Source organism: Hesperophylax consimilis, chromosome 31, assembly GCF_061612785.1.
Source record: "Hesperophylax consimilis isolate HC1 chromosome 31, BYU_Hcon_1.0, whole genome shotgun sequence".
Lineage (NCBI taxonomy): Eukaryota > Metazoa > Arthropoda > Insecta > Trichoptera > Limnephilidae > Hesperophylax > Hesperophylax consimilis.
In genome coordinates, this window is record NC_142866.1 from 5,032,440 (window position 1) to 5,047,104 (window position 14,665).

Consider the following 14,665-nt stretch of genomic DNA (forward strand, 5'->3'; position numbering starts at 1 on the left):
TAGAAACTTTCTGTCGATAAAAAATCTATATTTAATTTACTATGCCTTAGTTCAATCCACTTTACAATACGCTATTATTAGTTGGGGATCCGCGTATAAATGTAACCTTCTTCCAATTGAAATTATACAAAGAACAATTATTAAAATTATATTAAAAAAATCCTTTGACTACCCAACAGAACGCCTGTTTGAAGAATTTCAAGTACATACATTTAAAGACCTATATATTAAAAACTCATTAATCCAAATTATAAAAGAAAAAGATAAATATCAATTTTTAAATGAAAACAGAACGCGACTTAGACATGTTTTTCTATGCCCAAAACTAAATACGTCTTTTGCACAACATCATTATACTTACCAGGGAAGAACTTTTTTCAATCGTCTACCAGAAGAAATCAGAAGCATTAATGATAAAACCCAAATACTGCTCTCTGTCAAGAGACACTTTAAAAATATTCTGAAAAAAAAAACTACTGTCACTTAATTAATCTCACAAATATCCTTAGTTTTCCATAACCTTCTTTCTTTATTAAAATTTATTATATTAATATATTATCCTTCACTACTATCAAAAAAAAATACTACAGCAAATATACATTTATGTACAATGAATTATCTAAGTACTAACTAACAACAACATTTATGTACACTCCCCTTCCATACACAAGCAAATGCTTTCAATGGAAGAGTAGTAAAAAACCCAAGATGTAAAATGAATTATGTACCATGTAAACTTATTATTAAAAATAAAAAAATAATTCCAAAAAAAAAAAAAAAAAAAAAAAAAAATAAGAACAACAACAATTTTAGTATAGAAAAATTCACTTTTATTTATTTGCCGTATTTCAGATCAGTACCTAAAGGATTACAAAGTAAGAAGCATTATCTAGAATACTAATTATAAATAACATTCAGGACGTTAAAAACTTCAAAAAATATGGAAATAATGCTTTGGTAATATTATCTTCAAATTAAAAACATTGAACATTGAAAACATCATGCTGGGTAAGAACTATTAGTTCACAGTAAAAAAGTTATATTTATTTAAGAAAATAAGAATTATTTAAAAAAATAAAACATTTATATTACACGCAATCTTGATTATTAGTTGAATACTAATAGTTCAAAATAAAAGATGAACAGTACTCTCTCACTAATTCGCAACCCCAAAAATTGGACAAGAGTCCAATTAGTGAAAGCAGAGGATTATACATGCATATACATATACAAAACATGAACAATTAAAATGGGTATTTTATAAAAACATCTATGGATCTTTTGTAAAAATTCCAATTTGTTGTTAAAACTGATTCAAACAAAAGAAGTGTATGTAAGTGTAAGTGTACACATAAAACAGTTGCTAGAATACACAAGAGGACAAAAGGAAATGTCCTGAAACAACAATAATTAACCTTGGTGACTGTTAAAATGGTCAGCGAGGGCAAGCTAGATGGCGATATTACAGAAAATGAATGTGTGAGAGTAAGATAAACCAACACATACAACAGTTGTTAGAATACACAGGAGGAAAAAGGAAATGTACTGAAACAACAATAATTAACCTTGGTGACTGATAAAATGGTCAGCGAGGGCAAGCTAGATGGCGATATTACAGAAAATGAATGTGTGAGAGTAAGATAAACCAACACATACAACAGTTGCTAGAATACACAGGAGGAAAAAGGAAATGTACTGAAACAACAATAATTAACCTTGGTGACTGATAAAATGGTCAGCGAGGGTAAGCTAGATGGCGATATTACAGAAAATGAATGTGTGAGAGTAAGATAAACCAACCTGTCGTGTCGGTGTACAAAGCTTGTTGAGTCTAGACACGCCGCGCACTACTGAATTTGACATACATATGAATAACGTTAAATTATAGAGCTTGACACAATAAGCAAAAAAAAAAAAGGCTGAATATAGTAGTTTTCGGCAGATTTCTGAGACTACTGTACATTAATTTTGTGGAGTAAATTTATTGAAAAAATAAGACATGCTAAAACTAAAAATACATCGACCATGTCTAAAATATGAAATAAAAACTTAAGGAATGAGTTATGTTCTAAATACAGATAAAATAATATTTTACTAAACTAAATGAGGAACTGCAGACCATTTTTATTAAAATCAAAAATTACCTTCGAATTTAATTACATGTATATATTTTATAGTTAGTTTTAATAGTTAAAATAATTATCAATGTTTTAATTTTTCAATGCTCGCTAAAACACCCGGGACATCAAAAGGAGCTATCTGACATCATAAGGAACTCACTTTTTTTATCAACAGGGTCAACTCAGTACTAAAATGAGATGAACTCATAATATAGTTTTCTTTTGTATTACGGTGAGATATATGATTTAGAGCAGTGTCGGAAAGAAATAACGGTGACCGGATAACTCATCAAAATGATAATTCATCTCATCTTTAAAAAGTTATATAAAGTCATGGAAAGTGATGAAACAAAAACTTTATTAACTGGGTTTAGTAGGTTAGGTTAAGTTAGGTTTAAATTTTTTTTTTTTTCATCGTTTCTAATGATTTTATATCACTTTTTAAAAGTGTGTTGAATTGTCACTGTGTTGAGTTATCATGGAACCAAAATAACATAACGCTTTGTATTTGCATCTTAAAAATTAACATAAACTTTCAAATAATTATAATATTTTCCAAAAGGTCATTAACTGTAAAACTTTACTTGTTTGCGAAAGGTTTGTGAATATTTTATTAATTGTTTTTACATGAAATGAAACAAAGTGAAGTAAAAATACCATTATAATACATCTGCAAAATTAAATACGTTTTTCAGTTTCACACAAAGTGCCATTTCAAAGTGCCGTTAACAAGAAAAAACAAAACGTAAGCGACAAAACAATTGTAAAAAAAATTTCCATACCTTTGAAATCAGAATTTTAATATTTTCAATTGCATTTGTCCGTTTCTGAAAGAGTATTTCATCTGCTTTCAAAACAAGTCATTCCTTTGGAATACTTTAAAAAACTTTCTTTTTCTATTTTTTTTTAATTAATTATTTTAAACGATTTAAGTTCAACACAATACCTCTAATAGAGCGGCCATAATCTCATAGTTAAATTGCTTTGAGGTCCGATAACTGATACTGCGCTGATAAGAAAAACACAAATGCGAGTTATTTACCCAAATAACGTAGTATGTAAGCACAATTTCTCATACATGTAATTTATTATTATAACTTTTGAATTATCAATTTCAGCAAAAGATGGTAGTAACGAAATAATATCATAATACATAAAATACATCCATTTTGGAAATTAAAAAAATAATACATTTAAGTAATCAGGTCAAGTCATTCAGATACTGACCTATCCCCAGAGTGTGCACTCTTTTAGTTCTTTTTCAGGAGTAGGACAGAAATTTAAACTGTTAAAGGTTTTGACAGCTCAGCGGCGAAATGCAGTAATGTGATATTCAGAAAAGGTAACTATATTAAAAAGTATTCCGAACAGTTGAACTGAATCATATCAAATATAAACCAATATCAACACCCCCATACACACAAGCCCTGCTTATTTATGGGGGTACATCAAATACTAATATTATGTAATTAATAACTGTACTATATTGTGTAATTATATTATGTAATTCGTGAATCTTTTTTTTACTAATAAAAAAAAAAAAAAATATATATATATATATATATATAAATTAACTAGATAAATTTTCCAAAAAATATGTTTACAGCCTAGGCTTAAGTTATGCTTTTTACATTAATCCATTGACCTCCATTTTTATGTGACACCTCACAAGAGCACCCCTGCCTGTACAGTGTAAAGATAGGGGAACTATGTTGCCACCAGGTTGGGCAGTGTTGTGAGGCGGGTTAAGGTGGGGGCTGTAGGAAGGGATTTGTTAATGTGGGTCTTGAAGACTCCCGGATATGAAGGAAGAAAAACAGATGCCGGTAGTTCGTTCCACATATGAGCCGTCTTAATAAATACGAGTCGAAGAATCGGCCCGTTCTCATGAAGCCAACATCATCAGTGAACGGGTGTTTCGCTCGTGTACGTTGAGTTTTGAGCATGTGCACCGGTTATCAATACCGTTATCTCCTTAGATCAGGCTTCATTAAAATACCTATAGAACATTGCATGCCCACATTGTATCTGTACATTAGAGATGGCAATCGGTCTGATTGACAATACAATGTATTGTCAATCAGATGGACCACGTTCCTTTGCACAGAATCAAGTAGGTTTATCAAATATTGCCGAGCTATAGCCCAGAGGGGGCTCACTAATGAAGACTAATACTATATTTGGATTTATAGAACTGTATTCATGCTTGGGTTTCAATAGAACTGATGACAGAACTCTTGTGAGGTGTACTTAACAAGGAGCCCGCCATGAAAATCCTACTTTCTTCAATTGGGGCGAATCAATTAATGAAAAAATTCAACCTGGACGATACTTAGTCACCTGGAATTCAAAAAAGAGCAAAAAAAAGAAAGCGCACACTAGTCAAAACAATTGTGTATAATAATTATTATTGAGGAACTTATATATTTTTTAAATGTCAAAATAATAATACAAGAATAAAAACAAATAATTAAAGCAAAGAGTATTCTTCTAAACGTTTTGTAACAGACGGAAACAAGTCACAGATGTATAACATTATAAATAATTTGAAAAAAAAAATTAAGTGTTTTATTAAAAAAATAGTAAATAATTGTATTATGGCAACCTCATATTTTTTTATATACTAATGTATAAGTTTAGCTAGACTACTTTTACTAGTTGTCACTCTTCCATAATTTACACAAGCCTACACTGCTGTGTATATTAACCACCAAATCACCTCAGTCACAGTTGTTACAGTATGAATATCAATCATAGATGTAAAAACATCAGTCCTGATAAAGTATGTCAATTTTTTAGGACTTGACAAAATGGCAAACAAACTACATGGTAATGGTTTTCTTCTAAAAGTCAACAACTATTTAAAATACACATTTTCCGGGAAAATGACACTTTGAAAATCCAACGGATAATAATTTGTTTAAAGTGATTGGTGACTTCTCGCTAGAAAATATTGTTATAAAAAATCAAGTAAAAGCAGGTCAAAAAGAATCGCAGCATTCGCATTTTATTCTAAACAATCGCAAATTTTTAAGAAACTTCTTATATTATTTTTAATGATTGTAATATTGTGGGGTAATTACTACAACTAGATCCAATTACTTCGAAATCCACTTTTTCGTGACACACTACATATATCATGTGTTACATCATGGCATATGTGGGAGTACTCAAGTACATGTAGGCATGCAATAAACAAGTATTTTAAGTTTGTAGCGTACATGCAGGGACAGTCCAATCCGGGCGCAATATGATCAGGGCCTTAACTTAACCCTTGGGACCTTCTAAGACCCAAACAGTCCCAAATGCCGTGCGCGCATTATACTCTCCTAAGACCATATTTGTCCCAGAACGACCGCACATTATTAAAATGCTATCTCTCTTCCTCTCATCTAAAAATTAATTATTTCTTTTATGTCAGAAAGAGAACGAAATAGTGCTTGTTATTGTCTTTGAAAAAATGGAAGCTTGTAGAAGGTTCGATCCGTGCAAATCAACAACGTCTCAAGGGTTAACACATCGCCGATTATTTTTCATAAAAACCGTGCTACACAAAAATTATTTTTTTACAGTGATCACCTACCTAGGCGTCTACTGGTTTTGACAAAGGGCGTCAAAATGTTGCTCGCGTCAGGCATCGTTTGGAGCAGGGCCGGCCCTGCGTACATGGGACCAGGATGGTTACATGTGTAACTCGTAGAAGCTGAGTTCAAAGTTACCTAGTTGTAGTAATTACCCCACGATATCATCCTTTCAAGCGCATCTTTCGCAAAACTTAACAATCAACATCACAACACCCAGACCAACAATGCTCAGAACTCCATGGAATGAAACAGGAAAAACTGAAAAACAAACAAAGAAAAACTCCTGCACTTGAGGAAATAACAGGAATATGAAGTACACAAAGCTCAAATAAAATAATCATTCAATGTTTTGAAGTTAATGGATTTTCAATGAATACCCACAAGTTGAAAAGATCATACAAACCAATATAAAAAAAATTGTGCTAATGTGCGTATATACGTTAATAAAATAAATTTAATATCAGAGCTTAGCCGTTGTTATAGTATGAAGATTGTTGTATAACCATCAGTCGTGATATTGCAAAAGAAAAATTAAGTCTTGCTAAATCAGAAACATTAAGGACGGGTTGTTTCGGAGAATTTGAACAATTCATCAAATTTCAACGTTCATTTTTGGGTTCTGTGAAAGTCCAATTCAAGTTCTGTTATTATATCATTATAGGCTAGTTGCTTGACAAAACTGAAATAAAACCAGAACTTGAAAAAATCTCTCACAGAACTTGAAAATGAACGCTGAAATTTGATGAATTGTTCAAATTCTCCGAAACAACCCGTCCTTAATAACATGAACTCTATCGAATCACAATTCAAATTATACCAATCACCTACATGGATTGACTCTGGACGGGTTGTTTCAGATAATTTGAACGATTCATCAAATTTCACAGTTAATTTTCAAGGACTGTGAAAGTTCTATTATTATTTCAGTTTTGTAAAGCAACGGCCCATGTTGATATAATAACAGAACTTCAATAGGACTTTCACAGAACTTGGAAATTAACTTTGAAATTTGGTGAATTGTTCAAATTCTCTGAAACGACCCATCCTTATTAGTGTTATTGAAAATCTTACCTGAAAAAGCTGTTAGTTTCTTAAAACTTGGTCATTTTATAAATATTAATTCAAAATTAATGTACCTACTTCAAACTGATTTCTTAAAATTGTTAAATTCTTAAATTACTTAAATTTGAGAAGAGTTGCCATTTAACTTTTGAAAAGGGTCCTCGAAGTTGCCCACTACAAGATGTCAAGCATTGTCGTAGCGGCCAGGGCGGTGAAAGAAATGTGTTGGTCGCAAAGCTCGGTATTAGTTGGATGTCAAGGAATCAGGGGACACGAGTTCCACCTCAATGGAAATCATAATTTCATCGAAAGCTTAGGGGTTGAGAATCGGGCCCGTTCATATGTCAAAGATTCAAAATATAAAAATATATGAAAGCACATAATTACATCATTACTATTATTATATGAAACTGAACTAAATCTTGTTGATAAACGCCGGCATACCAGCATTGAAGCTGAACTGAAAAAATGGCGCTGATCATTATCAAATGCTATATAATGAGTAGACAGAGAGTAGCATTAGAGTTAAAATATAGAATAAATAAAATGTTCTGACTTCACAGCTTTTTTCCAAGCAGGCTTTCAATATTCAGGTTTCTTCTCCACTCAATAAAGTACCACCTTATTTCTTATACATTCCTCCTATCATAAAAATTTTAAATATCGATATCCACCCATGACCAAATATCATCCTACATCTAATATATTCATCTTTTACTCTTCATCGTTGTACGGTGGGGGCCTCTCTACACAACCATTCGCATGGCCGCAGTCACACCACGGGGACCCCTGCCATGGAGCCCCAACCCGTTAACCTTGTTACCATTGTCCTCAAACTCACCATCCTCATCCTAGTTATTGATTGCAGCTTGGCTATTTATTTCGGTTATGTTTTCTTTTCTGTTTTCTTTGGTGGATTGTTGTAAGCAATGGCATTTTCGTACTCAGCAGAATCTTCATCACTGCTACTGATACTGTCAGTGTCAGTATGACCATAGCCATTGGTAATAAAGTTGTGGACAATCGGGACTGTAAATAAATTGTTTTTAAATACATTATTATAAAAAATATATTCGAAAAATAAGTCAAGAAAATGTAAGAAGGACATGATATTGAAATCCAATGAATTAAGATCTAAGTTCAGTCTATGAAGAAGAAACAGGGACAGCATTGATGGGTCAGTCAGTATGAAAATTATTGAGAAAGGAGAAATGATACCTATTTGGAATCCATTTTACAACATTCACGAAAAATCTATCAAGCAAATTCAAATTCTGATTTTAAATTTTTTACAGTATGGTTGTGTTGATGTTAGGCAACAAAATGCCAAAGCACCCTACATTTTTTTCCCGGCTTCTTACCAGGAAGTGCTTTAAAAGTTTTAAATTGTTGTTAAAATTTTTCACCATGGCTGCCATTGTCATTGACTGTATTTGAGGTACAAAATTTACCAATCTGAGTCAGAAGAATGCATAAAAATGGACTCGACCAAATACTTTATTTGTATTTATGATACAAAATTAACCAATCTGACTCGGAGTAATTGATAAATATGGACTCGCCTAAGTTTACTTGAATTTGAGATACCTATCTAAAAAATTTACCCAAATGATAATCCAGGGAAGGAATATTGGAAACATGGAAGAAGAAACCAGTGCATTATGGATAGATATGGTCGTGAAATTAAATTTAACTAAATTTACCAACAAAATTATTATATTGTGTTATGTTTATTAAATTAAAGAAAAATGGTAGAACCTGCAGATAACCTTTGGGTGACTACTTTTATTATGTTATTGTTAAAATTCTACTAATATCAATAATACATTAAAAGATAGAGGATCATGACAAATCCTACCTACATTCTAGTCTAGTCTTGACGCATCTCTGTGCCCGCATCAAAATAATCAAAAATAAACAGTATACAAAAAGACAGTGAACTAAATCAAATGTGCCTAACTAGCCTAAACTGGATATTGCGCGACAAACCAGCGTAATTCTTATCTCAAAAAGTGGATTCTTTAGTGCTTAAACCTCATCATAACACCTTTACAACTGTCACTTGATCTAAACGTTTCGGCTGTCACTACAAATCAAAAAGTAAAAATAACTCAGTAGTGCTCCTCATTATTCAGTTAAAAACTTTAGTGGATTCTCTCTTATTCAAAGCCTGAATCAAAAAACATCTACCATGAATACTAAGTGCTCTACCTGCGGAATAAACATCGATAACCCCTCAGACTGCACTTCATGCTCCATCTGCGAAGGCATCTTCCACCTGGCCTGTGCTGATATCTCTGAAACACCTCGCCGCACTGCAAGAATCTCACAGTGGAAATGTAAAACCTGCATAAAAAACACAAAAAACCCAAAATTCTCAAACAAAACAACAAAAAACGAAGACCTGCCATCTATTGCCAAACAACCAAAGCAGATAATCCAACCACAGAAACATGAAACTGCTCTGCCTAATAACACAGAAAGTATCAAACCCACAAACACAGATGGCGCTCACTGCACCATCCTAACTACAGAAATATTCACATTGGAAATTCAAACATTAAAAAATGAATTAATGAATCTTGTAGAGCAAAAATTCGATTTTTTTCTAAATAAATATGAAGCAATCGTCCAACAGAACAACGAAATCATTAAATCCATTCAATTTGTTGCTGACCAACAACAAGAAATGAAGAACCGTCTAGATACTGTCGAAAAAACAAAGGTTAAAATCAACTCTTAAGCAATCGAATTAAAAAAATCAGTATGCTGTCTTACAAAACATAATCTCCAAACAAGATGAAAAAATTGATCGACTGGAGTATCAAAGCCTTCTCTGTAACATCGATATAAGAGGCGTTCCCGAGACAACAGCTGAAAACAACATGGAATTAATGAAGAAAATATCAAAAATTACTAACCACAATAACACCTCTTCTCCTCTGAATACCGAAATCATAAAAATCTGCAGGCTGGGACAAAAAACATCCGAAAAAACCACGAGATCCATTATAGCGACATTCAATAACACCCAAGCACGAGACACCTTTTTAGACGAGATTAAATCATATGTAAAATCGACTAATAGCAATCTTAACAAGCTTAACACAGTAGATCTTGGATTCTCGCAGGAAAGAAATCGAATCTACATCTCGGAACACATAACTCTAAGTCTTGTATTAATAAAATAAATAAATAAATACTGACTTATTTTTTCTTTATAAAATTTTTCACAATATGTTGGACTCCCCTGAACTTCTTTAGTTGGTTGACTTTCATGTACCAAGTAGAATGGTTCATCAGAAGTTACGTTGCCATTGTAACAATATAAATACAATGAAGAATAAAATTTAGTGATGAATCGACTGCATACTTCAGACAGTAAATAATATATTCACACCACGAGTATTTAGGACATGTTGTTTCACAGAATTTGAACAGTCGAATTTTGTTATTTTCAAGTTCTGTTATTATTTCAGTTCTGTAAAGCAAGTGGCATCTATCAACTTATAAAAATTATAATAGTAAAAATGTAAGTCTTTCTTGACAGTTCTTGATATTTGGTTACTGCTCTCTGTATTAGCTTGGTTCTTTATTACTATTATATGAATTCAATATTTTATATTATAATGCTACTTTTTAATTTAATCATATTTTGAGATAGTGAATATTGGTCCCAGTTATTAAGTACATACTTACCAACAATCTCCTGAGCAGGTTCCTCTGTGAATTCATCCTCACTCTCTGTGTCACTCTCCTTAAACTCATTGTGATATATGCCCAGCCTTGTTGGGGCGTTGGGCTTGCTGCAAATTAAAAATATTAATAGACTTGCGTCGTAGCTGTGTGTGATTCATAAACATTAAATTTCACAAACCTGCTGTCATATCTATCGACGTACCCGTATTTGTCTCGAAGGGCTTGGGCCTTCACCGACATGGCGGGGTTGTGAATAGTGTAGAGCATGTAGTTCTAGGCCATGTCAAAGAGTGGTGTTGTCAAGCCTATGGCCGGAACGCAGAACAATCTGTTGCTGAACATGTCCAGATCTAACAGACCCTCCATGGGTAGAGGAGCAATGGAAATACGGTTATAATGGAGATGCAAGATTTTCACCTTTGTCAAATAGTGAAAGTTTGGTGGCAAGATTTTGATCTTGTTGTGATCAAGGTATATCTGTTCAAGATTTAGCAGAGTGGAGAATTCCTGGGGGATTGCCAGAAGAAAGCAATTGGACAATTTTACAGTGTGCAAAGTTTGCGACAAGGGTAGCACCCTCGGAAAAATACCTCCACATCTTCGTCATCGGTACCCACGGATATACGCGGGCGGTATGTCATACTCACGGCTGACGAGGCAGCGAGGAAAAAGATTATTTAGTTACTCGGGACGATCGGTAGTCGGAGTGGCACGGACTTGGACCCTGTTGCAGCTTGCAGGCAGGACGATGGCGGAAATTTTACAATTTTGAAATGTACGGATAATACGGAAGCTGCGTGCACAGTGCTGTTTCCATACCACCGATCATAGAAAGTATACCACTCACCCAGCGAACCTTTTTCTACGTCTCAAAAGCAGATCTGTCAGAGTGACATTTAAGTGTATGTAAACACACAACCATAAACAAACCACCCGCAACTGCCCGCAACCATATAATAGTGATGGGCAGGAACGAAATATTTAAATCGATTGAATCGCTCGGAGTTCAGCGGGAGTAGTAGCTGCGGACAACGTCAGCGTTTTTTATCAGGGGGATTAAAAAGATCGAGTAAATCATCGCTACCATATATACCACTCACCATACAACACATAGGTATGTACTAATCAGCCTACATTTATTTTTGATCAAGGTGTCATACTCGATCATTATGACATTCGAAATATATCGATTTATAAACAAATCGATTTTTTCATAAAATATTCAAAATCACAATCCGAGACAATCGTCGACAAAGTCATCGAACAAGGAATCACATTGGTCAAAATTCATTCGAAAACGAAATCGATTCCCAAATCCGAGATAGTCGAACATATCTCGGATTGAGACAATATATTATTCCCGTAGGTACATTCCTGTATTATTCTCGTCAGGTCGGTCTCGATTAAACGAGATATTTTTTCCGTAGGTACATTGTGTTACGTACTACCTAATATGATTCGATATGCATTTGGATAACGCAATCTTTGCTAATTGGCAAATGTTCATAATGTTAAGTATTAGATATTAGCTGTTAAATTACGACATTGTCCTCCAACCGAAGAAGCTATGTGAACAATTAATTCATATTTTAGGTTAGGATTTAAGACGCCCGTACATTAAGTGTGTGTAAAAAATTGCATTCTATAGAAAATAATTCATAATTTTTATGTTGTGAAATACCCAATCGGCCTGTAAAATAAATATTATTTTAAGGCTTGGTTTAATGTTTAGTTCCGTGTGTTTATGTCGGTGAGGATGAAATATTTTCATTATTTCTTCTATTGAAGAATAACTTCATAAAAGAATCAGCATTGACATTTGTGACAACAAATTGAGCCCCATTGCCACATCATGAAAAGTAAAAAAATAAACATTTCATTGCCAATATTAAAAAGTTGTTGTACTTACTTACCAAAACGTTGCCATACCGATGTACCATATTTAGTCCCAACCAAAAAGCCTCTGTTCGTAGCTATTGCTCCACGTGAACTCCGAGCGATTAATTCAATTCTTCTTCTTCTTATTACTATCTTTTGGATTAAAATATTTCGATCGTGTTCATCACTACTACAAGGACAAGGATTTATTTCTCATCTGTCGATCTGTAATGCGGTGTAAGGTGTAATGTGTAATGCAGAACCAACTCGCCAATGTGTGAGCATGTGTGAGCGTCGTCGCCAACGTTTTCCGGTTATTAATTTTTTTCGAAAAAAGTCAATGCAAACACCCTATTCTGCGTTGGCCTTTTGATCTTACTTTTTAATAGAATACCGCACAAGATTTCCAACTGCTCCCAACCGTCTGGAACCGGTGAAACTACTGCATCCCCAATTGGTGTATGTTGTGGGGATGAAGGTAGTAGAGAGGGAAATGAGATGGGGAGGAGGCAGGTGGGGAATTACTTGGCTATTCAAAATACAAATGGTTAAAACCATTTTAGGGAACTTTTCTGCATAATGGTCCTTCACCTGGGCGATACTGATAGTCTCTTCCACTCTGGAACGTGCCGCAAGTAAATGATATATTATTTTTAAATCAATAAATTGTGAAATGACACAAATTCATTAAAAAAAAATTACTTGCGCACGCCGGGATTTGAACCTGCGACCTTTGGATTGCTAATCGAGAGCCTTACCTATCGACCAAGGAGGCCGACAAATCTAGATTGATGTGGAAATTATTGCAGCCGCGATAATTTATTTCTAAAGCACGTTCAATTATTAATAATTGAAATTCGTAAATAATCACTCACGCAGTAATCAACAAGACTGTCTTCGCTGAACGCGTATTGCGAACTGAAGACTGGGCCAATATGTGAAGGATGTTAGCGAATTGGCGCCAAGATCCTTTGATGTGTACACGAAAACCGACAATAATTGGGTTGACCGTCAATGTTGGCGTACAACGCATGCAAAGGCTAAGTCGTCCTGTACACGTTGGGCAAGCGCATTGGCATTGGGCCAACGCGGACAGGCCGCAAAATACATGGACCAAAAAAAGATTAATATTAGGATGAATATTGGGGTCACGTTAGAACTGGTCAAAGTAAACAAACCATATCTATGATTTTTCTTAGAGAATGGAATTTTTTTAAATAATTAAGTATGGGTTCACAGAATCTGGACAATTTATCAACTTTCAATGATAATTACCAAGTTCTGTATAGGTTCTATTCAAGTTCTTTTATTATTTCAGTTATTTGAAACAACTGACCAGTAATGATATAATAACAGAACTTGAATAGAACCTTTACAAAACTTGAAAATTAACATTGAAATTTGATGATTTGTCAAATTCTGTGTAACAACCCGGCCTAAGTGTACTGCATTTAAACGGATAAAGCTGATATCGTAAAAAATCCTATTTTAATTTTAAATGTAATCAGAGATCAACTTAAAAAAAATCAATACGCACGCGCGTACTATTTTATTAGATTTTACATGAGTACATACTTTTTAGAAATATGTATCAGATATTTAAAATAAATGTTTTAAAAATAGATTATTATATTCCCTTTATTCCTATTATCAATATAATTAAAATATTAATGTAGACACTACGGATAGCAAGTAGCCGGTACCATTAATTTGTTTCACTTATTTTGTTCCGAAATAATGGTTCACTGCTGACATCTCACGGATTATAATAAAATCTTTTCAGTGAACAGTTTATCGAAAAATTCACTGGACACAAAATACCTGAAACGGCCAATAGATGTCGGAATGAGGAATTGGTAATTTTATAAAGATAATTTTTGATAGCGATATGTTTGATTTTCACTGTGTATTATTATATTTTTATTTATTTTAGTATAATATATTTTTGGTTTTATTATAATTTTACGATAAAAATTAAAAGAATAATTGAGGATGTTTCTCGATAAGTCTTCAAAATAACCATCCAATAATAAAAAAAATAAATTATTCGAAATAGGTAGAAAACTCAGCTAACTTATACGACATTAAAAGCGATGTAACAAAAACTACGTTAAATGGAGATAGGTTAGTTTTTTCATTGATTTAGATTTTTTTAAACTTTTTAAACGTTTGTTTAATTGTCATTGTGTTGAGTTATAATGGAACCAAAAAAGATTTATTTTTTAATTTTTCTTTATTCAGTGCATGGCTTATTAGTAGGGGTACGTAAATTTCGCAAATAAAAAATCGTGATTTCGCACTTAAAAAAACTCAAAATAGAAA

At 33.2% G+C, this 14,665-nt stretch overlaps 2 protein-coding genes across 3 annotated transcripts in view; both read right to left on the reverse strand.

Annotated features, from left to right (window-relative positions):
* The window catches only part of MESK2 (misexpression suppressor of KSR 2), a 292,886-nt gene that overhangs the window by 176,178 nt on the left and 102,043 nt on the right, over window positions 1–14,665 (reverse strand). The gene's annotated exons all lie outside the window — the stretch shown is intronic.
* Window positions 992–11,348, reverse strand: LOC149409365 (uncharacterized). The gene is made up of 3 exons (XM_089649961.1): window positions 10,668–11,348; window positions 10,466–10,572; window positions 992–7,795 (listed from the first exon to the last, which is right to left on the reverse strand). The coding sequence occupies exons 1-3, from the start codon at window positions 10,730–10,732 to the stop codon at window positions 7,653–7,655; spliced, it is 315 nt and encodes a 104-aa protein (XP_089506087.1). The 5' UTR covers window positions 10,733–11,348; the 3' UTR covers window positions 992–7,652.